The sequence below is a fragment of the Oncorhynchus clarkii genome, chromosome 5 (genome assembly GCF_045791955.1).
Source record: "Oncorhynchus clarkii lewisi isolate Uvic-CL-2024 chromosome 5, UVic_Ocla_1.0, whole genome shotgun sequence".
Lineage (NCBI taxonomy): Eukaryota > Metazoa > Chordata > Actinopteri > Salmoniformes > Salmonidae > Oncorhynchus > Oncorhynchus clarkii.
Window position 1 is genome coordinate 58218293 of NC_092151.1, and position 22828 is coordinate 58241120.

The 22828-nt window shown below is 42.6% G+C and overlaps 1 protein-coding gene across 2 annotated transcripts in view; it reads right to left on the bottom strand.

Annotated features, from left to right (window-relative positions):
* The window catches only part of LOC139409090 (polyamine-transporting ATPase 13A3-like), a 65885-nt gene that overhangs the window by 21081 nt on the left and 21976 nt on the right, over positions 1-22828 (bottom strand). For both annotated transcript variants that reach the window (XM_071153781.1, XM_071153780.1), the window contains exons 2-4: positions 21134-21214; positions 2893-2977; positions 1495-1668 (exon numbers count right to left, since the gene is read on the bottom strand). In XM_071153781.1, the coding sequence (XP_071009882.1) occupies positions 1495-1668; positions 2893-2943 (225 nt within the window). In that variant the 5' untranslated portion in view covers positions 2944-2977; positions 21134-21214. The remainder of the gene's footprint in view (positions 1-1494; positions 1669-2892; positions 2978-21133; positions 21215-22828) is intronic.

The following is a 22828-nucleotide window of genomic DNA, read 5'->3' on the forward strand; positions in this document are numbered from 1 at the left end:
TGTAGACTCCGTCTCATGCTACCACTAGAGTGAAAGCACCGCCAGCATTCAAAGGTGACCAAAACATCAGCCAAGAAGCATAGGAACTGAGAAGTGGTCTGTGGTCACCACCTGCAGAACCACTCCTTTATTGGGGGTGTCTTGCTAATTGCCTATAATTTCCACCTGTTGTCTATTCCATTTGCACAACAGCATGTGAAATTTATTGTCAATCAGTGTTGCTTCCTAAGTGGACAGTTTGATTTCACAGAAGTGTGATTGACTTGGAGTTACATTGTGTTGTTTAAGTGTTCCCTTTATTTTTTTGAGCAGTGTATTTTTGGCCATTTTCTGGTGTTTTGTAACGGAAAACTGAGTGGGTCAAGTATAACAGGTCATCCTTGTTACCCATAGATAGATTACATTTAATTGCCCCTCCCTGTTGTACACAAGTTTCCACTTGCCCTGTCACAAGGGGATTGATGGTTGTTACGGTCAACCCTGTTACGGTCAACCCTGTTACTTTATTTGGCACTTAGAGGCATTCCAGAGGATGAAAACATTGTTCTTTTTTAACCCGCCCGTTTTGGAACAAATGTGTCAATGTATGTCTCGTACATGCATAATAAACCATCTATCTATTAGACCTGGTTTAATTTCGCTATCAATAGGCTCCATTTCTCTGGAAACCAAGCAGAAAATTCAATTAGCTAAACATGCCATTTTAGCCAGACAAATACATTAGAAGACAATTCTCAAACCGATCAGAAACACTATGCTCACAACCTGTATCTCAATGGTGTATTTAGTTAGTTTATTGTTCAATATATTCAACATTTCTAAGGTTTTTACCAGGCGCGATACGACACCACACATATAGCATGTAACATACTAGTTCGTACAACAAGGAATTAGCCAGCAATGTTGACTGGCAGGTGGAATGATGTCCAATGATGTTGCAAGTTTAAAAGAGTTTGTGGGGTGAGCCCAAGCACGTGCATGTCTTTGTGCACAGTTGCAGGGGCTTGACAGCAATTACGTGATAACATAGTTCACAACTTTCAGGGACCCCATTTGGCTCTTGGTTGCTGCTTTCAGAACTACTAAAACTACACAAAAATAATTAGAGCCATTATTTAACCTCGAGTTGGGGAAAAAAACATGTTTTTTATTAAGTTGAACATTTGCTCTTTATGACAGAATCTTAAAATTACCCCCCCCCCCCCCCCCAAATAAACACCATGTTACACATCTCAAAGGGCACTGAATTGGTGAAACGACTCAGATACACATTTTTTATTTGCAGGATTTGGGAATTGCATTATCTAGAACGATTAATTTCCAATGATTTACCACATGTAAGCGTGGGGTACTGCTAGTGACTTAATGTTTGAATAAGAAAACACTTAAGGCCTAATATATTTATTTTTTAACTACAAATTGGTGGCTGAAAATAAAATAGTTACTGAAATATCCAGAATGGTTTCTGCCATAGTAACGAGGACAATGACTTACAGTGGATTGGAGCAGCACCACTTCGGCCTCTCTGACAGTGGTCCGGCTACAGGTGGCCTTCACACACCATTCTGGCATCCAGTAGAGCAGCAGCAGAAGGAAGCCCCCCGTACAGAGCACCCAAAAACCCACCACCGCCACACGCCACCGACACACACGGTACCCCTGGAGCTCCTAGAGGGGGCCATGGAGGGGAGAGAGGACAGTTAAAATTGTAGTTCATATTAGTGTTGCACGGTATACCAAAACTGTACTTTTTCGGTACTTCTACCAAATGTGTGTCACGTCATATACAGATTGAGAGGATCAAGTCTGCTTTGTAATTTGTCTGAATCTTCAAGGGGGCAGTAGCTAGCCAGGCTGTGTTTGCGTCAGAGTGTGTGAGTGAGAGAGCGATGGAGAGACAGCGAGCGAGAGAGCGATGGAGAGACAGCGAGCGAGAGAGCAATGGAGAGACAGCGAGCGAGAGAGCGATGGAGAGACAGCGAAAGAGTAAGAGACGGAGAGAGGAAGCATGTGAGCGATGGGGGAGAGGTAGCGTGTGAGCAAGAGCAACAGAGCGAGAGAGAGCAACCAAATGAGAGGGACAGAGCGAGCGTGATCGAGACGCACAGTTGGACAACTGAATTAAATGATAAACAAAAATAGACTGGACCGGACAGAGTTGGAATACTCTCCAACATGCTGTCCTACTCGAGTTGGCCAAATGTAGTCCTACTGTATGACATTGGGTTTGCCATATGACTCTGGGTTTGCTTCTGCCAGTCCCTACAGGCTCAGACAGCCGGTTGACCTGAGAATGGAGCCTGAGTGGTGTAGCTGTGACAGTGTGAGAGAGCAAGAGACACTTCAGCTCCACTATACGAGTCAAGTTACTTTGCCATAAGCGTCGCGTCAATGTGACACTACCTGCTACACAGAGTGTGATGTTTTGACAGCAGAGGGGAAGTGTGTATTCTATTTTACTACTGTACCATATTCATTGATTACGCTGAAGTACAATAGCTTTGGTCCAGTTTATCGCAAGTACTCATTAAAACTTTTGTTTACATTGTGAAAATAGTCAATGTAGCTAGCTAGAGTTTCTGCTAGCTAGTAGCTTCTTGGAGGCCATATGCAACCAAAATCAACTATTTGTCATTACTTTAATTCAGCCATCGAGAATTGAACATTGGAGATTCTTGAGTTGGACACTGCCATTGGACGTGACGCATTGTGAACGCAACACCGGCAGTATAGCTTCTTTCAATGATTTCAAAGGAAGCATTCCCTCGATGGCTGAAGGCAATGCCGGACGCCCGATGGCTGTAGTGTAGCAGGGCCGTGCGAGTGAGTGAAGGAAAGGGGGGGGGGGGGGAGAAACAAGGTAGAAAGAGGTAATAAAATGAGGGAACACACCATCTCATCCTCCTCATCCTTGTTCACGATCTTCAGGTCTTCTTTCTCCATTCTGCAGATGAGTCACCAAGCCCACTGAGCACCGCTTCATTGAAACAAGAGCACAATGACACCACTACATGAGAACGTGAGTCTACCCCAGTACGAGGGCATGAGTATATCTCAGAGTGGGTGTCCAACCCAGTGCATACCAGAACATGACTCAACCACACTGAACCTTCAAGTGAGACCAATGAGATCAACCACACCACCTGTGCAGTGACTGAAACCAGAGCCATAAACGCACAGTTGGACAACTGAATGAATGATTAACTAGAAGAGACTGGACATTACATTATAATGCATTCACACGTTCAACAGCACACTGTATGCCCTCAAGCCTATACTCCACTACTACCACATACAGTGGGGAGAACAAGTATTTGATAACCTGCAAAATCGGCAGTGTTTCCTACTTACAAAGCATGTAGAGGTCTGTCATTTTTATCATAGGTACACTTCAACTGTGAGAGACGGAATCTAAAACAAAAATCCAGAAAATCACATTGTATGATTTTTAAGTAATTCATTTGCATTTTATTGCATGACATAAGTATTTGATACATCAGAAAAGCAGAACTTAATATTTGGTACAGAAACCTTTTGCCATCGTTTGCCATTAGAGATCATACGTTTCCTGTAGTTCTTGACCAGGTTTGCACACACTGCAGCAGAGATTTTGGCCCACTCCTCCATACAGACCTTCTCCAGATCCTTCAGGTTTCGGGGCTGTCGCCGGGCAATACGGACTTTCAGCTCCCTCCAAAGATTTTCTATTGGGTTCAGGTCTGGAGACTGGCTATGCCACTCCAGGACCTTGAGATGCTTCTTACGGAGCCACTCCTTAGTTGCCCTGGCTGTGTGTTTCGGGTCGTTGTCATGCTGGAAGACCCAGCCACGACCCATCTTCAATGCTCTTACTGAGGGAAGGAGGTTGTTGGCCAAGATCTCGCAATACATGGCCCCATCCATCCTCCCCTCAATAAGGTGCAGTCGTCCTGTCCCCTTTGCAGAAAAGCATCCCCAAAGAATGATGTTTCCACCTCCATGCTTAATGGTTGGGATGGTGTTCTTGGGGTTGTACTCATCCTCCTTCCTCCAAACACGGTGAATGGAGTTTAGACCAAAAAGCTCTATTTTCGTCTCATCAGACCACATGACCTTCTCCCATTCCTCCTCTGGATCATCTAGATGGTCATTGGCAAACTTCAGACGGGCCTGGACATGCGCTGGCTTGAGCAGGGGGACCTTGCGTGCGCTGCAGGATTTTAATCCATGACGGCCTAATGTGTTACTAATGGGTTTCTTTGAGACTGTGGTCCCAGCTTTATTCAGGTCATTGACCAGGTCCTGCCGTGTAGTTCTGGGCTGATCCCTCACCTTCCTCATGATCATTGATGCCCCACGGGGTGAGATCTTGCATGGAGCCCCAGACTGAGGGTGATTGACCATCTTTAACTTCTTCCATTTTCTAATAATTGCGCCAACAGTTGTTGCCTTCTCACCAAGCTGCTTGCCTATTGTCCTGTGGCTCATCTGAGCCTTGTGCAGGTCTACAATTTTATCCCTGATGTCCTTACACAGCTCTCTGGTCTTGGCCATTGTGGAGAGGTTGGAGTCTGTTTGATTGAGTGTGTGGACAGGTGTCTTTCATACAGGTAACAAGTTCAAACAGGTGCAGTTAATACAGGTAATGAGTGGAGAACAGGAGGGCTTCTTAACCTGTTAAGCCTATAGGGGCGCTATTTCATTATTGGATAAAAAAACGTGCCCGTTTTAAGCGCAATATTTTGTCACGAAAAGATGCTCGACTATGCATATAATTGACAGCTTTGGAAAGAACACAGTCTAACGTTTCCAAAACTGCAAAGATTTTATCTGTGAGTGCCACAGAACTCATTCTACAGGCGAAACCAAGATGAAACGTCTAACAGGAAATGAGCAGAATCTCTGAAGCTCTGTTTTCAAATGTCTCCTTATATGGCTGTGAATGCAGCAGGAACGACCATGTGCTTTCTGTGGTTTCTTCAAGATGTCTGCAGCATTGTGACGTATTTGTAGGCATATCATTGGAAGATTGGCCATAAGAGACTACATTTTCCAGGGGTCCGCCCGGTGGCCTTTATCTAAATTTGTGCGTAATCTCCAGTTGCGGTCATTTTGTCCTGGGATTCAGAACGAAACGCACACTTCCACGAAGGATATATCAACGAAGAGATATGTGAAAAACACTTTGAGGATTGGTTCTAAACAACGTTTGCCATGTTTCAGTCGATATTATGGAGTTAATTTGGAAAAAAGTTTGGCGTAATTGATGACTGGATTTTCGTTTTTTTTTGGTAGCCAAACGTGACGCACCAAACAGAGCGATTTCTCCTAAACAAATAATCTTTCAGGAAAAACTGAACATTTGCTATCTAACAGAGTCTCCTCATTGAAAACATCTGAAGTTCTTCAAAGGTAAATGATTTTATTTGAATGCTTTTCTGGTTTTTGTGAAAGTGTTGCATGCTAAATGCTAACGATAATGCTAACGCTAAATGCTACGCTAGCTAGCTACTGTTACACAAATGATTGTTTTCCTATGGTTGAGAAGAATATTTTGAAAATCTGAGATGACAGTGTTGTTAACAAAAGGCTAAGCTTGAGAGCTAGCATATTTATTTCATTTCATTTGAGATTTTCATGAATAGTTAACGTTGCGTAATGATAATGAGCTTGAGTCTGTATTCACGATACCGGATCCGGGATGGGTAGATCAGAGAGGTTAAAGAAAAACTGTGAGAGACAGAATTCTTACTGGTTGGTAGATGATCAAATACTTATGTCATGCAATAAAATGCTAATTAATTACTTAAAAATTAATTTTCTGGATTTTTTTTTAGATTCCGTCTCTCACAGTGTACCTATGATAAAAATTACAGACCTCTACATGCGTTGTAAGTAGGAAAACCTGCAAAATCGGCAGTGTACCAAATACTTGTTCTCCCCACTGCATCTACAGTACAAAATCCATGTGTACTTGTGTGTATGTTATCGTGGGTGTGTATGCATGTGTCTGTGCCTATCTTTGTATTGGTTCACAGATCCCGCTGTTCCATAAGGTGTATTTTTCAGTTTTTTTAAATCAAATTTTCCTGCTTCATGTGGAATTGAGTTTCATGTAGTCATGGCTCTATGTAGTACTGTGAGCCTCCCATCGTCTGTGGACTGTGAAGAAACCTTGTGGCATGTCTTGTGGGTTATGCATGGGTGTCTGATTCAACATGTGCATTCAACATGTCAACACCTCTCACAAATACAAGTAGTGATGAAGTCAATCTCCTCTCCACTTTGACGTGCATATTATTAATGTTAACTGTGTACATCCAAGGGCCGGCCGTGCTGCCCTGTTCGGAGCCATTTGCAATTTTCCTATGTCCCTTTTTGTGGAACCTGACCACACTAATGAACACTAGTCCAGGTGTGACAAAACTAGGGCCTGTAGGACCTGCCTTGATAGTGCTGTGAAGGTAGAGTAGCACATTATTATGGACAGACTTCTCCCCATGTTTTGACCATGACAGTTTACAATCCAGGGTTACTCCAAGCAGTTTAGTCTCCTCAACTTGTTCCATTTCCACAATATTTATAACAGAATTAGTTGAGAAATATTTAGGACTAACATCCCAAAACTTTGGTTTTCCTAGATATGGCTACTTTATTGTGATAACTACATGCAATGGATATGGATACTGCTTTCAAGCTAATTTCTGCAGCATTATTAAAGATGTGATCAATACATGCTATTTATAACTACCCTGACTGATAACCAGAACAAGGTTGGAGGCACTGGTTACATTTTGAAGCTTTTGAGTGGGCAGCTGGATGAAAGCCAGTCAATATTTAAAAATCACCCAGAAGAAAATATACCTCTGTTGATATCACATACATTATCAAGCATTTCACACATTATCCAGATACTGATTGTTAGCACTTGGTGGTCTATAGCAGCTTCCCTCACAAATGGGCTTTAGGTGAGGCAGATGAACCTGAAGGCATATTACTACTACAGTTTTTAAAACATGAGATCGTCTAAGATTTACAGGAATGTGGTTCTGAATATAAACAGCAACATGTCCAATGGCATTTCTGTCTTTTATGTAAATGTTATAATATTTTGTTGATACCGCTGTATACAAAGGTATTATTTAAGTGAGTTTCAGAGATAGTCAGAATATGAATGTCATCGGTTATTAGCAAATTATTGATTTCATGAACCTTGTTTCTTAAGCTACATATGTTAACATGGGCAATTTTGAGCACTTGTCTAGGATGCTTACTTGTTTTCACTGTTTTACTGGGAAGCTTAGCAGAAGTAGATATGCTCATGTTATTTATCTTAGTGCAGGGTGAGCTGCACAGTGTCTTCCTACTAGGGCACACCACCTCAGTGCTAACAGTATAAATCTGGTTCATAGGCACATGATTGCTGCATATAATAGCTGTAGGATCAACAGATACATTAAGTTACTTACATTGTGTCTACCAACGCCCGTGGTTTAATGTACATTTGAGGAAGCATTATGACAACTCAGCGTCACAATGGTAGGGATTAACTGAGCTGGGTTTGGGTCATTGATAAGTCACTGTCTCAACGCAGCCTTATAATGCTGTGAAAGGATCCTTCTATTAAACCGTGTTTTGTTTCCAAAAAGGTAGCGAAATTGTCAAAACCCATTGTAAGTTACATGCATTAAAGTAAGTAGCCCTACAGTATGACATTGGGTTTGCCATATGACTCTAGGTTTGCCTCTGCAGGTCCCTACAGGATCAGACAGCCGGTTGACCGGAGAACACCTGAAACAAAGCATGAGTGGTGCAGCTGTGACAACCGGTATGGAACACTCCCACAGACAGTGACAAGCTCCTTTCCCAACAGCTGGCCATCCCTGGAGGACAGCTGAGAGGGAGAGAGAAGAGTCATGGGGGGTATTGAGTAACACCCATCTGATGACTCAGGACTCAGTGGGAGTGTGTGTCTGTGTGTGTGTTCTGCAATGACCTTTTTGAGAGGAACCTGACCTCTCTGTACAAAAGAGGAAAGGGTTTGAAGGGGAATGTCAGGGTGAAAAAGGCAGTTGGAATCAACCAGTACAGCCAAAGCTGAAAGAGAATCAAAGATGCATCAAGAGACGCTACAGAACTTCAACATGCATCTGGCTAAAAAACAAGCATCCATTCAATCAACAAATGTGTAGCGTCTACAGCAACAGTCTGTTTCAAAACAATTAGCTAAACTCCTAAGGGCCAGATTACTCTCAATGTTATGGACATAAAGTGACACCGTAATGGAACGCAATCATAACTTCCAACATCAGCACCATATCAGCCCCAAACTGAAAAAAAAACCCAAATAAACCATGTAATGTTATTTACTGTGTCATCGCTGCAATTTCCCAACGGGCTTGGGAGAGGCGAAGGTGGAGTCATGCGTCCTCCGAAACATGGCCTGCCCAACCGCGCTCCTTAACACCCGCAGGCTTAACCAGGAAACCAGCCGCACCAATGTGTCGGAGGAAACACCGTTCTAATGGCGACCGGGGTCAGCCCGCAGGCACCCGGCCTGCTAAAAGGAGTCGCTAGAGCACGATGAGCTCAACCGGCCAAACCCTCCTCTAACCCGGACGACGCTGGGCCAATTGTGTGCTGTCCTATGGGGCTCCTGGCCATGGCCGGTTGTGGCACAGCCCGGGAAATGAACCCGGTCTTTAGTAACGCCTTAGACTGCTGCGCCACACGGGAGGCCCTAACCCATGGAATGTTTTCTCATATCCTGACAACATGATAGGGACGGTCCCCAGAGTCACACTACGGAAGGCTTGGAATTCCAACCAGATTCCATGATGCCCACCAGAGCATGATGGCAGCAGGTTGAATGCCTCCACATTGAAAGGCCATTGTGCCAGGGGCACTAGGCGTCAATGAAAATAACAAATACCTTTTTTAATTTTTAAAAATTATAGCAGGCCTGGGTGACCCGGAGGGAGGTCCATCCTCTCTTTGTACATGTGCCGGTTGTGTGGTACTGGTTTTCCAGATTTAGCTGGGCTCACTGCTGAGGTCTGGGGCTATGGTAGGAAACAGGCTGGCCCATGCATGTCTGCGATTAGATGCAGCAGGGGGGATAACACACGCGTTTAAACACCCACCCCCAACAAAAACAACAGGTTGGCTTTAGCCATCGCTGGGCTGGTGTCAGATATCGTGCTGGAGAGAATCGCGATAAATTAATGTACAGTATATCTGTAGCGGGGGGGGGCTGTGCGCACAGACAGACAGCACTCAAGGACAAAAAGCTCTAATGCTCAGTCGCTTTTACAGGATTAGACTTGTCATTGAAAACAGAGAAGCTTTATGGCCATCAATGTTGCCAGTGGTTATTATAATCATCAAAGCCTCAACTTTTATTAGGTGCGTCCTCTTTACACACACCAAATATTTGACTGCAGCAACATATTTTCCCCCTCATGTAGGTCGTGCCCCATTGAAGTGCACTACAAACAGCAGGTGCCTTCTGCTTCCACATATGGAGTGGGGGTATATCGCCATGGTACAGACTACAGAAACCATTCCTACCCCAACAAGGCCTCTGAGCAGACACTTTGCCTGTGATCTCAGGGGACTGGCTTTTCTCTAGGCCCAAAGGTGGAGAAAAAAAAGGATGCATGAGGGAGGCAGGCCGGCCAGCAGCGATATAGAGGGGCTTTTGGCAGGACATTGTTGTAACAACAATGGAGCGACAAGGGAAAAGAGATTGAGAGAGAGAGAGACGCAGAGAAAGAGCAGTGTGAAAGGGGAGAGAGGGAGAAAAGAAGGGGACTCAGCAGCAGGGCTAACCCTGGCTGGCTGTCAGGGCCGGCGCTGGGTTGGGCCGCCCCGCTGCCGCGCTCCCCTGCACTATGCCACTGGCCCCCGGCCCTGATCTTATCTGCCCACAGCACTCAGCCCTTTCTTTCCCTGGCACACAGCAGGATATTTAGCTTGGGACCAAGCCCTTCCTACTATTTTACAGCAGGTCAGGAGTCCAGGGAGGGCGACGGGCCGCTGTGCAGGCCACCCTATGGTGTGTGGAAATGACATGGGCAGTGTATTAAAGACAAACAGACAGTTCATAACAGTCCCAGACAGTGTATACAGAATACCAATGTGGGACTTTTGAGGCCATTCATTATTAAAACATTGCTGGATGGTTGGCACAGAAGTCAATGCAAAAACTGAGGTAATTTAAGGCATCATCATCCATTGATTTTGTCACCATAAAAAATAAAAATATTACCAGACATATAATGTGGGGATTATTCATGTCGATACAGAACAGATACATCCATTTCATGTATATTTTAGCACTAATAAAACAGAGGCGTGACTACGGTCTAACCAACCCAACACATTTATGGGGCAGCAGGTAGGTGGTTAGAGCGTTGGGCCAGTAACCGAAAGGTATGATCGAATCCCTGAGCTGACAAGGTAAAAATATGTCGTTCTGCCCCTGAACAAGGCAGTTAACCCACTGGTCCTAGGCTGTCATTGTAAATAAGAATTTGTTCTTAACTGACTTGCCTAGTTAAATAAAAGGTTAAATAAAATCTCTGATGTGACTAAAACATCAACACCTCACCTTTTAAGTTCAGCTAAAGAGGAATAGAGCAGTTAATGTTTCTTTGGCATGTTTGGTAAACATTGTGCCTTCAGAATGTATTCATACACTGACTTATTCCACATTTTGGTGTGCTCCGCCAATTAATCCACACATAAAATGGTCAACCGAATCGTTTCTAGTCATATCTCTTCCTTCCAGGCCTTTTCTTCTCTAGACTTTATATTGCGATTGGCAACTTTCATAAATTAGGTGCATTACTGCCACTGACCTCATTTGTCTTTCAGTCACCCACTTGGGTATAACCAATGAGCAGATGGCACGTGGGTACCTGCTTCTATAAACCAATGAGGAGATGGGAGAGGCAGGACTTGCAGCGCCATCTGCGTCAGAAATAGAACTGAACTATTTTAGCCCATGGCAACGCAGACGCTAGTTGGCACGCACGAGCAGTGTGGGTACAATAATTGAACAACATAGATTCCTACATTTATTTTTCAACGCTTGCGAACATGAAGCGAGCTGTGTAGTCAGCCTGTTACTCTCCTGAAGTTGCCGGTAATATGCCGAACAAGGAGTCGGCACAATTTATCTTACCATTTCTATCGATCTGTGTGCCAGTTAAATTTTTCATATGCACATTTTTGTGAAACCGTTTTATTTAATTCAAAATAACTTCTTCATATCTCAAAATCATTGTCATGTGGTTAATCAAAATTCTATCAAAATCTAAATGAAAATGATAAACCTAAAAACTATGTAAAAGGCCAACAAATAAAAACATCGCAGCCTGCAGATTGAAAATAACCTGATCAAAATAAATATCCTAGAAATCACATTGGCTACTCGTAACATTGCAAAAATCAGAAACTTTCTGTCCAAAAATGATGCAGAAAAATTAATCCATGCTTTTGTCACTTCTAGGTTAGACTACTGCAATGCTCTACTTTCCGGCTACCCGGATAAAGCACTAAATAAACTTCAGTTAGTGCTAAATATGGCTGATAGAATCCTGACTAGAACCAAAAACAATTTATCATATTACTCCAGTGCTAGCCTCCCTATACTGGCTTCCTGTCAAGGCAAGGGCTGATTTCAAGGTTTTACTGCTAACCTACAAAGCATTACATGGGCTTGCTCCTACCTATCTCTCTGATTTGGTCCTGCCGTACATACCTACACGTACGCTACGGTCACAAGACGCAGGCCTCCTAATTGTCCCTAGAATTTCTAAGCAAACAGCTGGAGGCAGGGCTTTCTCCTATAGAGCTCAATTTTTATGGAATGGTCTGCCTACCCATGTGAGAGACGCAAACTCGGTCTCAACCTTTAAGTCTTTACTGAAGACTCATCTCTTCAGTGGGTCATATGGTTGAGTGTAGTCTGGCCCAGGAGTGTGAAGGTGAACGGAAAGGCTCTGGAGCAACGAACCGCCCTTGCGGTCTCTGCCTGGTCGGTTCCCCTCTTTCCACTGGGATTCTCTGCCTCTAACCCTATTACAGGGGCTGAGTCACTGGCTTACTAGGGCTCTTTCATACCGTCCCTAGGAGGGGTGCGTCACTTGAGTGAGTTGAGTCACTGATGTTATCTTCCTGTCTGGGTTGGCGCCCCCCTTTGGGTTGTGCTGTGGCGGAGATCTTTGTGGGCTATACTCGGCCTTGTCTCAGGATGGTAAGTTGGCAGTTGAAGATGTCCCTCTAGTGGTGTGGGGGCTGTGCTTTGGCAAAGTGGGTGGGGTTATATCCTTCCTGTTTGGCCCTGTCCGGGGGTGTCCTCGGATGGGGCCACAGTGTCTCCTGACCCCTCCTGTCTCAGCCTCCAGTATTTATGCTGCAGTAGTTTGTGTGTCGGGGGGCTAGGGTCAGTTTGTTATATCTGGAGTACTTCTCCTGTCCTATCCGGTGTCCTGTGTGAATTTAAGTATGCTCTCTCTAAATCTCTCTTTCTCTCTCTCAGAGGACCTGAGCCCTAGGACCATGCCTCAAGACTACCTGACATGATGACTCCTTGCTGTCCCCAGTCCACCTGGCCATGCTGCTGCTCCAGTTTCAATTGTTCTGCCTGTAATTATTATTATTTGACCATGCTGGTCATTTATGAACATTTGAACATCTTGGCCATGTTCTGTTATAATCTCCACCCGGCACAGCCAGAAGAGGACTGGCCACCCCACATAGCCTGGTTCCTCTCTAGGTTTCTTCCTAGGTTTTGGCCTTTCTAGGGAGTTTTTCCTAGCCACCGTGCTTCTACACCTGCATTGCTTGCGGTTTGGGGTTTTAGGCTGGGTTTCTGTACAGCACTTTGAGATATCAGCTGATGTACGAAGGGCTATATAAATTAATTTGATTTGATAGCCTGTCTGCAACGAACTTGAAACATTGCATCAACTATCTACTTGGGTCCGGCCTGAAGCTTGCGCTAGCAAACCTTATATTCCCGGGTCAGTGAGCTCGGGACAGACACAGCTGTAGACTATTTGCGTAAGCGATAATAAGCAGTGCTCAACTTGGGCAGGAGCTCACCTGAGCTAAGTACCGGCACCTAATTTTCTACTGCTTGAGCTTCTGTTCCTGTTATGTAGAATATATGAGCTCCTGCACTTAAATATAAAACAATACTAGCACCCAAAATGAGTACCGGAACCTAATTCAGTCCAAGTCCAGCACTGATAAGAAGTAATCAGGTAGGCCTATTTTATGACGTTTCCACTGGATCAGAGCATGACATGTTTCCCTTTCATGCGGAGTGATTATCGAAACGGAAAGAGCTGGAAAGATTTTTCAAATACATAGAACTATTGTAATTCACAATGGATGTAAAAACAGACGCTGTTTGTTTGCTGATTGAGGTGAAGAAAATATTACTTTGAGAAGCTCCACAGGTCATTAGTGGTGGTGCGTTAAGGCAATCAGAAATACTATCAGATCCCCAAATGGGAACCATTGTATGCCTACATTGCGTGCAGGCCAGGTAGCCTATAAGCCTACTTCTATGCGTGCGCGTCCTTACTCAACATTGACAGGAGCGCACCAGACAAAAGACAATGAATAAATTGACAGAACTCATAAATGGAATTAAATAAGCCAAAACTTGTTTTTCACAAGTGTAGCATAGGTTGTGCACTCTGCAAACAATGTGTCCACTCCGATAATGACAACTGGAAGAATGGAATAATATTGAATGCATAAAAATAAACAACCATAACCAAAGTAACAAACATTGTAGATGAGAAATTATAGGAATTAATGGTAAATGTACTACTTGTGATATACAGTGCCTTCGGAAAGTATTTAGACCCCTTGACCCCCACATTTTGTTACGCATGTGAATACAATAAAGTTGGATTTTCTACATTTTAAAATTATTTCTTTATATCTGGAACCATACAGAAAATGTGGCCATGCATAAGTTGGCTTCATTAATTAGTGAATAAAAATGGTGTGATAAAATCAAATTGGTTTCATCAGCAAAGAGATCGGGAAGTACGGTATAAGACACAGCAGCTAGGTCATTGATATAGATTAGGCATAACAAAGGTAACCCTGTGGCACGCCACAGGATATCTTGCTCTGGTAGATGCACAGCCGTTTGCACAAACACATTGTTCTCTACCATAAACATAACTATATAGCCAATTATATGTATAATCCTGAAAACCGTAATAATGCCATTTAAGAAAGTAATATTTCATGATCAACCGTGTCAAACGCTTTGGATAAATCTAAAAAGATGTCAAAGGCGTATTCATTGTTCATATTGGTGCTCATATAGGATACAGAGTTAATTTAAATGTTTCAACATTCTCTTATACACCAATTTTTCCAGGATTTTAGAACAACGTGGTAATACAGATATTGGCCGATAATTTGTAAAAGAACTGGGATCCCCAGATTTATAGAGGTAGGATAACTTTGGCAATTTCATCTTCAGGAACAATACCAGTTTGCATTGATTTGGGGAAGATGTACAGTGGGGCAAAAAAGTATTTAGTCAGCCACCAATTGTGCAAGTTCTCCCACTTAAAAAGATGAGAGAGGCCTGTAATTTTCATCATAGGTACACTTCAACTATGACAGACAAAATAAGAAAAAAAAATCCAGAAAATCATATTGTAGGATTTTTAAGGAATTTATTTGCAAATTATGGTGGAAAATAAGTATTTGGTCAATAACAAAAGTTTCTCAATACTTTGTTATATACCCTTTGTTGGCAATGACAGAGGTAAAACGTTTTCTGTAAGTCTTCACAAGGTTTTCACACACTGTTGCTGGTATTTTGGCCCATTCCTCCATGCAGATCTCCTCTAGAGCAGTGATGTTTTGGGGCTGTTGCTGGGCAACACGGACTTTCAACTCCCTCCAAAGATTTTCTATGGGGTTGAGATCTGGAGACTGGCTAGGCCACTCCAGGACCTTAATGCTTCTTACGAAGCCACTCCTTCGTTGCCCGGGCGGTGTGTTTGGGATCAATGTCATGCTGAAAGACCCAGCCATGTTTCATCTCCAATGCCCTTGCTGATGGAAGGAGGTTTTCACTCAAAATCTCACAATACATGGCCCCATTCATTCTTTCCTTTCCTTTATACGGATCAGTCGTCCTGGTCCCTTTGCAGAAAAACAGCCTCAAAGCATGATGTTTCCACCCCCATGCTTCACAGTAGTAAAATATTTGGGGGGGAAATTTGAAGTAGGCGAGTAAAATGTGTTATACTTTTTGTAAATTTGCAGAATTCAGGGGATAGGGATTTGTGAACAACTTTTTATACAACTTGAATGTTATTTTTTTAACTGAGGATTTTTTAAGACCAGTTGTAAACCAAGGTTTTCAGAACCCATCTACTGATCTCTTACGTGGTTTAACTAAGGGAAAGCAGTGGTGAAATACAGAGTTAAACATTTTCCCATGAAATTAACTACATTACCAAAAGTCTGTGGATACCTACTCAATCGAACAATTAATTCCAAAATCATGGGCATTAATATGGAGTAGGTCCCCACTTTGCTGCTATAACAGCCTCCACTCTTCTGGGAAGGCTTTCCACTAGATGTTGGAACATTGCAGCAGGGACTTGCTTCCATTCAGCCACAAGCGCATTAGTGAGGACATTGTCATGCTGAAACAGGAAAGGGCCTAACCCCAAATTGTTGCCACAAAGCTGGAAGCACAGAATAGTCTAGAATGTCATTGTATGCTGTAGCATTAATATTTCCCTTAACTGGAACTAAGGGGCCAAGCCAGAACCATGAAAAACAAACAGCGTTAGATCATTATTTCTCCTCCAAACTTTATAGTTGGCACCATGCAATAAGGCAGGTAGTTTCTCATGGTATCCGCCAAACCCAGGTTCATCTGTCAGACTCCCAAGATGGCTAAGCGTGATTCATCACTCCAGAGAATGAGTTTCCACTGCTCCAGAGTGCAATGGCAGCGAGCTTTACACCACTCCAGTTGACGTATGGCATTGCGCTTGGTGATCTTCAGCTTGTGTGCAGCTGCTCGGCCACGGAAACCCATTTCATGAAGCTCCAGACGAACAGTTCTTGTGCTGAAGTTGCTTTCAGAGGCAGTTTGGAACTCTGCAGTGAGTGTTGCAACCGAGGACAGATTATTTTTACACGCTTCAGAGGTCCCGTTCTGTGAGCTTGTGTGGCCTAACACTTTGCAGCTAAGCCATTGCTGCTAGATGTTTCCACTTCACAAGAACAGCACTTGCAGTTGATCGGAGCAGCTCTAGCGAGGCAGAAATTGACAAACTGACTTATTGGAAAGGTGGCATCCTATGACGTTGCCATGTTGAAAGTCACTGAGCTCTTCAATAGGCCATTATGCTGCCAACGTGTCTATGGAAAGTGAATGGCTGTGTGCTCAATTTTATACAACTGTCAAGAAAGGGTGTGGCTGAAATAGCTGAAACCACTAATTTGAAGCAGTGTCCAGATACCTTGTACAGTTGAAGGTGTAAGTTTACATAGACAAATACATTTAAACTCAGTTTTCACAATTCCTGACATTTAGTCAGAGTAGAAATTCCCTGTCTTAAGTCAGTTAGGATCGCCACTTTATTTTAAGAATGTGAAATGTCAGAATAATAGTTGAGAGAATGATTTCAGGTTTTATTTCTTTCATCACATTCCCAGTGGGTCAAACGTTTACATACACTCAATTAGTATTTGGTAGCATTGCCTTTTAAATAGTTTAACTTGGGTCAAACGTTTTGGGTAGCTTTCCACAAGCTTCCCACAATAAGTTGCTTGAGGTCATTGTCCATTTGGAAGACCCATATCCACAATTCTCCTGCCTCATGACGCCATCTATTTTGTGAAGTACACCTGTCTCTCCTGCAGCAAAGCACCCCCACAACATGTTGCTGCCACCCCCGTGCTTCAGGGTTGGGGTGGTGTGCTTCAGGGTTGGGATGGTGTTCTTCGGCTTGCAAGCCTCCCCCTTTTTCCTCCAAACAAAACGATGGTCATTATGGCCAAACAGTTCTATTTTTGTTTCATCAGACCAGAGGACATTTCTCTAAAAAGTGCAATCTTAGTTCCCATGTGCAGTTGCGAACCGTAGTCTGGCTTTTTTATGGCAGTTTTGGAGCAGTGGCTTCTTCCTTGCTGAGCGGCCTTTCAGGTTATATCGATATAGGACTCGTTTTACTTTGGATATAGATACTTTTGTACCCGTTTCCTCCAGCATCTTCAGAAGGTCATTTGCTGTTGTTCTGGGATTGATTTGCACTTTTCGCACCAAAGTACGTTCATCTCTAGGAGACAGAACGCGTCTCCTTCCTGAGCGGTATGACAGCTGCGTGGTCCCATGGTGTTTATACTTGCGTACTATTGTTTGTACAGATGAACGTGGTACCTTCAGTCATTTGGAAATTGCTCCCAAGGATGAACCAGACTTGTGAAGGTCTACAATTTTAGGTCTTGGCTGATTTCTTTGGCTTTTCCCATGATGTTAAGCAAAGAGGCACTGAGTTTGAAGGTAGGCATTGAAATGCATCCACAGGTACACCGCCAATTGACTCAAATTATGTCAATTAGCCTATCAGAAGCTTCTGAAGCCATGACTTCATTTTCTGGAATTTTCCAAGCTGTTTAAAGGCACAGTCAACTTAGTGTATGTAAACTCTGACCCACTGGAATTGTGATACAGTATAAGTGAAATAATCTCTGTAAACAATTGTTGGAAAAATGATTGTGTCATGCACAAAGTTGAAAGGAGAAATATTTGCTCGTGTCTGACATACGCTGGTGGCTTTGATTGACGGGTGCTTTTACGGGGGTGTGCTTGTGTGAGTTCGCTGAAGTAGGCCTAGCCTGTCCGGACCATCTCTTCAATAAGAATCAAACGTTCATGTCATGATTTAATCTTATAAAAGACTTCACAATTTACATACATTTAAAAACATGGAGTGTGTGTGTGTGCGCACGCGCATCTCAGTTACACGTACATGTCAGTACATAAACACAACAAATAGGTCACAAGGGGGAGAGGTGTTGCTTTATTTGTTTTTGCTGTTCACTTGCGCTATATAAGATGGGAGTTCCATGCACTCATGGCCCTGTATAATACTGTACGTTTCCTTGAATTTGTTCTGAACCTGGGGACTGTGAAGACCCATGGTGGCATGTCCGGTGGGGTAAGTGTGTGTATCAGTGCCCACGTGTAAGTTGACTATGCAAACAATATGGAATCTCCAACACAATGTTTCTTATAAAAACAAGTGACTCAGTCTTTCCACAACTCTTAGGCAAGAGAGACTGGCATGCATAGTATTAATATTAGCCCTCTGATTACAATGAAGAGCATGACATGCCGCTCTGCTCTGGGCCAGCTGCAGCTTAACTAAGTCTTTCTTTGCAGCACTTGACCATATGACTGGACAATAATCAAAATATGATATAATTAGAGCCTGCAGGACTTGCTTTGTGGAGTGTGGTGTCACAAAAGCAGAGCATATCTTATTACAGACAGACCTCTCACCATCTTTACAACCATTGAATCTATGTTTTGACCATGACAGTTTACAATCTAAGGTAACACCAAGTAATTGCCTCCTTGTTCAATAGCCACACCATTCATTACCAGATTCCACTGAAGTCTAGAACTTAGGGAATGATTTATACCAAATACAATGCTCTTAGTTTTAGAGATGTTTTTCCACCTCTCCCACACTAACTTTACAAAATTCAAACTTGCAATGCTTTCCTTCATTATTATTATTATTTTTTTTATATACATGGCTAACTGTTTGTTATTGGCATTTACTGCCTAAGTTTGCCCACTTTGCCAATTAAGAAATGTAAATAATTGGCAACATTATGGTTGTGATGAATAAGCCATCTGATTCAACAAAAGATGGAGTTGAATTTATTTTTCTGCCTATAATTTCATTTAAAGTACCCCCAAAAATATGCATTCTTTATATCATTGATCTTGGACTCATAATACGGTTTCTTCTTTCTGTTGAGTTTAGTCACATAATTTCTCAATTTGCAGTAAGTCAGCCATGTAAACAAGTTTACAAACTGAACTGTGACCTCCCCTTGTCTCCCAGTGTGTTGGAAAGCTGACAACCAGGCTTTCCTCTAGGATTTAGCCTGTGCTTAGCTCTATTCTGTTTTTTAAAATTCTAAACTCCCTAGTCCTTGCCAATGACATACTGCAGCCACCACCATGCGTGAAAATATGAACAGTGGTACTCTGATGTGTTGTGTTTTCCCCAAACATAACGCTTTGTATTCAGGACAAAGTTAATTTCTTTACCACATTTTTTGCAGTTTTACTTTAGTGCCTTATTGCTAACAGGATGCACATTATGGAATATTTTTTATTCTGTACAGGCTTCCTTTTCACTGTAACATTTAGGTTAATATAGTGGAGTAAGTACAATGTTGTTGATCCATTCTCAGTTTGCTCCTATCACAGCCATTAAACTGTTTAATGGCTGTTTGTTTTGACTGGCTGTATTGATACACCCATCAAAAGTGTAATTAATAACTTCACCATGTTCAAAGGGATATTCAATAACCATGTACTCATCCTCAGTTCTTATGCAATTAAAGTCATGTTGTATTAAAAAATATATATAATCACGACAGGGGTGATGGAAACAGGAAGTTTCGGTGTTTGTTTGACATGGTGGGATCTTTTTGTATCTGTAAAATGTATTATGTTGAAATGGCTGTGGAAATGCCTTTATGCGCAAATAATTGATATAATAACCATATCAAAGTAAATTTTGAGTCACAATTATATGGTGTGTGGTCCTCCCACTACAACTCAGAAAACCATGCAGTTTATTAGGCTACAGATGAAAGAAGTGATGATGAACTTCAGAGGGTGGTGATAGTGCACAGTGATGAACTTGATGCGCCTTTCCAATAAATATTGAGGGTCTTAATCTGGTGACATGATCGATGCTGGACTGCCACTTGACCCCAAAAAATATTCTCGCTCTTCTCCATAATAATCTCGTGTAGATTAGACAAACCGCACAGCCCACCGCACTGTATCTGCGAGCTGTTCGGCACATTTGCTATTTAACACAACCATTTTTTTAGACAAAACTATCAGTAGAGTTGAAAAGGCAAATGGACACACATTGAACTTTAGTTTCGTATTTAGTACACAAAAACTTATGCGAAAAAGTACATTTTCTGTGCACTACATCATCACGCACTGAATTTGTGGTGTAAAGTCCAGTTGGTGGAAACTGTGCATATTTTCTTTATGCGGATTCTAGAATATTTGCATGAAAATCTGGCTATTGTCTGCTAATTATCTACCAATAGGTGCCTTTCTTTGTGAGGGGTTGGAAAACCTCCCTGGTCTTTGTGGTCGAATTGGTGCTTGAAATTCACGACTCGACTGAGGGACCTTACACATTATTGTATGTGCGGGGTCAGAGAGGAGGAAGTAATAAAAAATTATTAAAGTATGTTAAACAGCATTACTGCACATAGAGTGAGTCCATGCAATTTATGTGACTCGTTAAGCAAATGTTTACTCCTGAACTTATTTAGGCTTGCCATAATAAAGGGGTTGAATACTTATTGACTCAAAACATTTCAGCTTCTAATTTTTTTTATTTGTACACATTACTAAAAACAAATTCCACTTTGACATTATGGGGCATTGTGTGTTGGCCAGTGACACAAAATCTCAATATGAATCAATTTTAGGATGCATGACGCATGGCTTTCGACCTTCGTCTCTCCCAAGCCCATATGGGAGTTGTAGCGATGAGACAAGATAGCAACTACTAACAATTGGATGCCACGAAATTGGGGAGAAAAGGGGGTAAAATTCAAAATAAATAAATAAATAAGAATCCATTTGAATTCAGGCTTGTAAAATAACTTGTATGTGGAAAATGTCTAGGGTTATGAATACTTTCTGAAGGCACTGTATAACTTCAGAGTGGGTAGGTGAGAGTGTAGGGGGAGTTGTACAAATAGAGTGACATAACTAAAGTCTCAATGGTCAGACAGATTTACATAGACTGGCACACATACTCTAGAGAGCCATGACAGATATCAGAAGAGATCCAGGTGTTACCTTGAGAACCCGGGCAGCGACGCCCCCAGACGTTCCTCCTCCCCTCTGTAGCTCTCCCTCTCACGACACGAGCCTGGACCCCTGGTAGAAAGACAGGAGAGAACCATCATTAGACACTTCGATCAAAAGGCTCTGAACCCTTTCTCTAAAATCTTACCACGTATAAACACACCCAGGGGGGACTATAGGGCAACTGGCTGATAGCATGTGTAGTTGGGAACATTCAAAAGTTTGACCTGTTGAAGAAAATCAAGAAGTCTGTCAAACAAGAGACTTTAGACTGAAAACAGAAGGAACAATGGTGAGCATTTTGAAAGTCATTTTGTAAGTTTAGGTTTGAGACATCCCTGGATTCAGATTCTTGTCAATTGTCAAAATAAAAATAACACTTGTCATTGCACTCTTGAAAATGTACCATCGGTTTCTGAATGCTCAAAGAGTCGCAGCTGGAACCATTATGGTTGACAGAACTTGTATTTATTTGTGAGCTACGCTACAGTTCAGAACCCCCTGGTAGGCTCAGTCAGATATGACCGCAGATATTATTAGACTTCTCCACAGCCGGGTATAGCATAGTATAACATAGCATAGTCTCTGGTTTGTGGTTATGCTATGTAGAGAACGAGAACAAGGACATCAGTTGACCACAGTTGGCCCCGCCACATGTGGCTTGGAGAGAAGAATAAGTACTTGCCAGTGCCAAACCTTTTCCTGTTAAAATGTGAGACTGGTAGGCAGGTAGGGTTAAGGTTAAGCGACTTCCGCACATCACGACAAACCTGCACCACTGTCAATGTTGTAGAACAGGCCAATAATCACACAGTCCCACAGGCAGTCTGTAGCCGTACTTCAAGAAGCCCTTTCTACAAGGGGCTCAAAAAAAGCTTGGTTTTCTAACAACAATGTTCTGAGTGAAATCAGTTCACAAAGCTGTCTGGGGCAATGTTATAACACAAATATGTGTGACATTCTTCAGGCCTGTCCTGAAATACGGTTCACCGGTTTGGCCAGGTCTCACAAAGCACCTGATCAAACACATGGAAGGCCTTCAGAGAAGATGCCGCCGTATAATTGGAACACCCGATGACACATTTCCCAGCCTGGAGGCAAGAAGAGACCACAAGATGAGAGTTCACTCAGCTACTGAAGGAGGGGACCCACCCACTTCTCCAGGCGCTACCCACAAAACCAAACCACTCTAACCTGTGAAATTGGAGACAAGACACAGCCAATCAGTCACACAAAAAGACATCAACTGACCTTTCTGCCTAGAGCATACAGACGGACCCTGTAGTGTACCTGTGGGTCATTTCTTAACTGTCATTTTGTCCATGAGCGTAAAATTGACAGTAATATAAAAAGGAATTGGCCTAAACTCTGAGATTGAAACCAGCTATCAAAAGACATGTTCCAGGGTCCACTGGAAAAAAACTAAGCATTAGTGAGTAGCAGGTTTGTTTCATCTTTAACACTTTTCTCTTAAATGTCACAGAGCAAGTTTGCTCTCAGGATGAAAACAGTTAACGGTGGACAGTCAGGCTTTTACACACCGCTCTGAGGTTGAGCAATCTTTTTGGAATCAAGGAGGCCTTCGGCAGCAGCAGCAATTCAGCCACCCACATAGTTGACTGACTGCATACGTTTCACAACAACCTGAGTGAAAGACTCGACTTCAGGATAAACACGCCTTCAAAA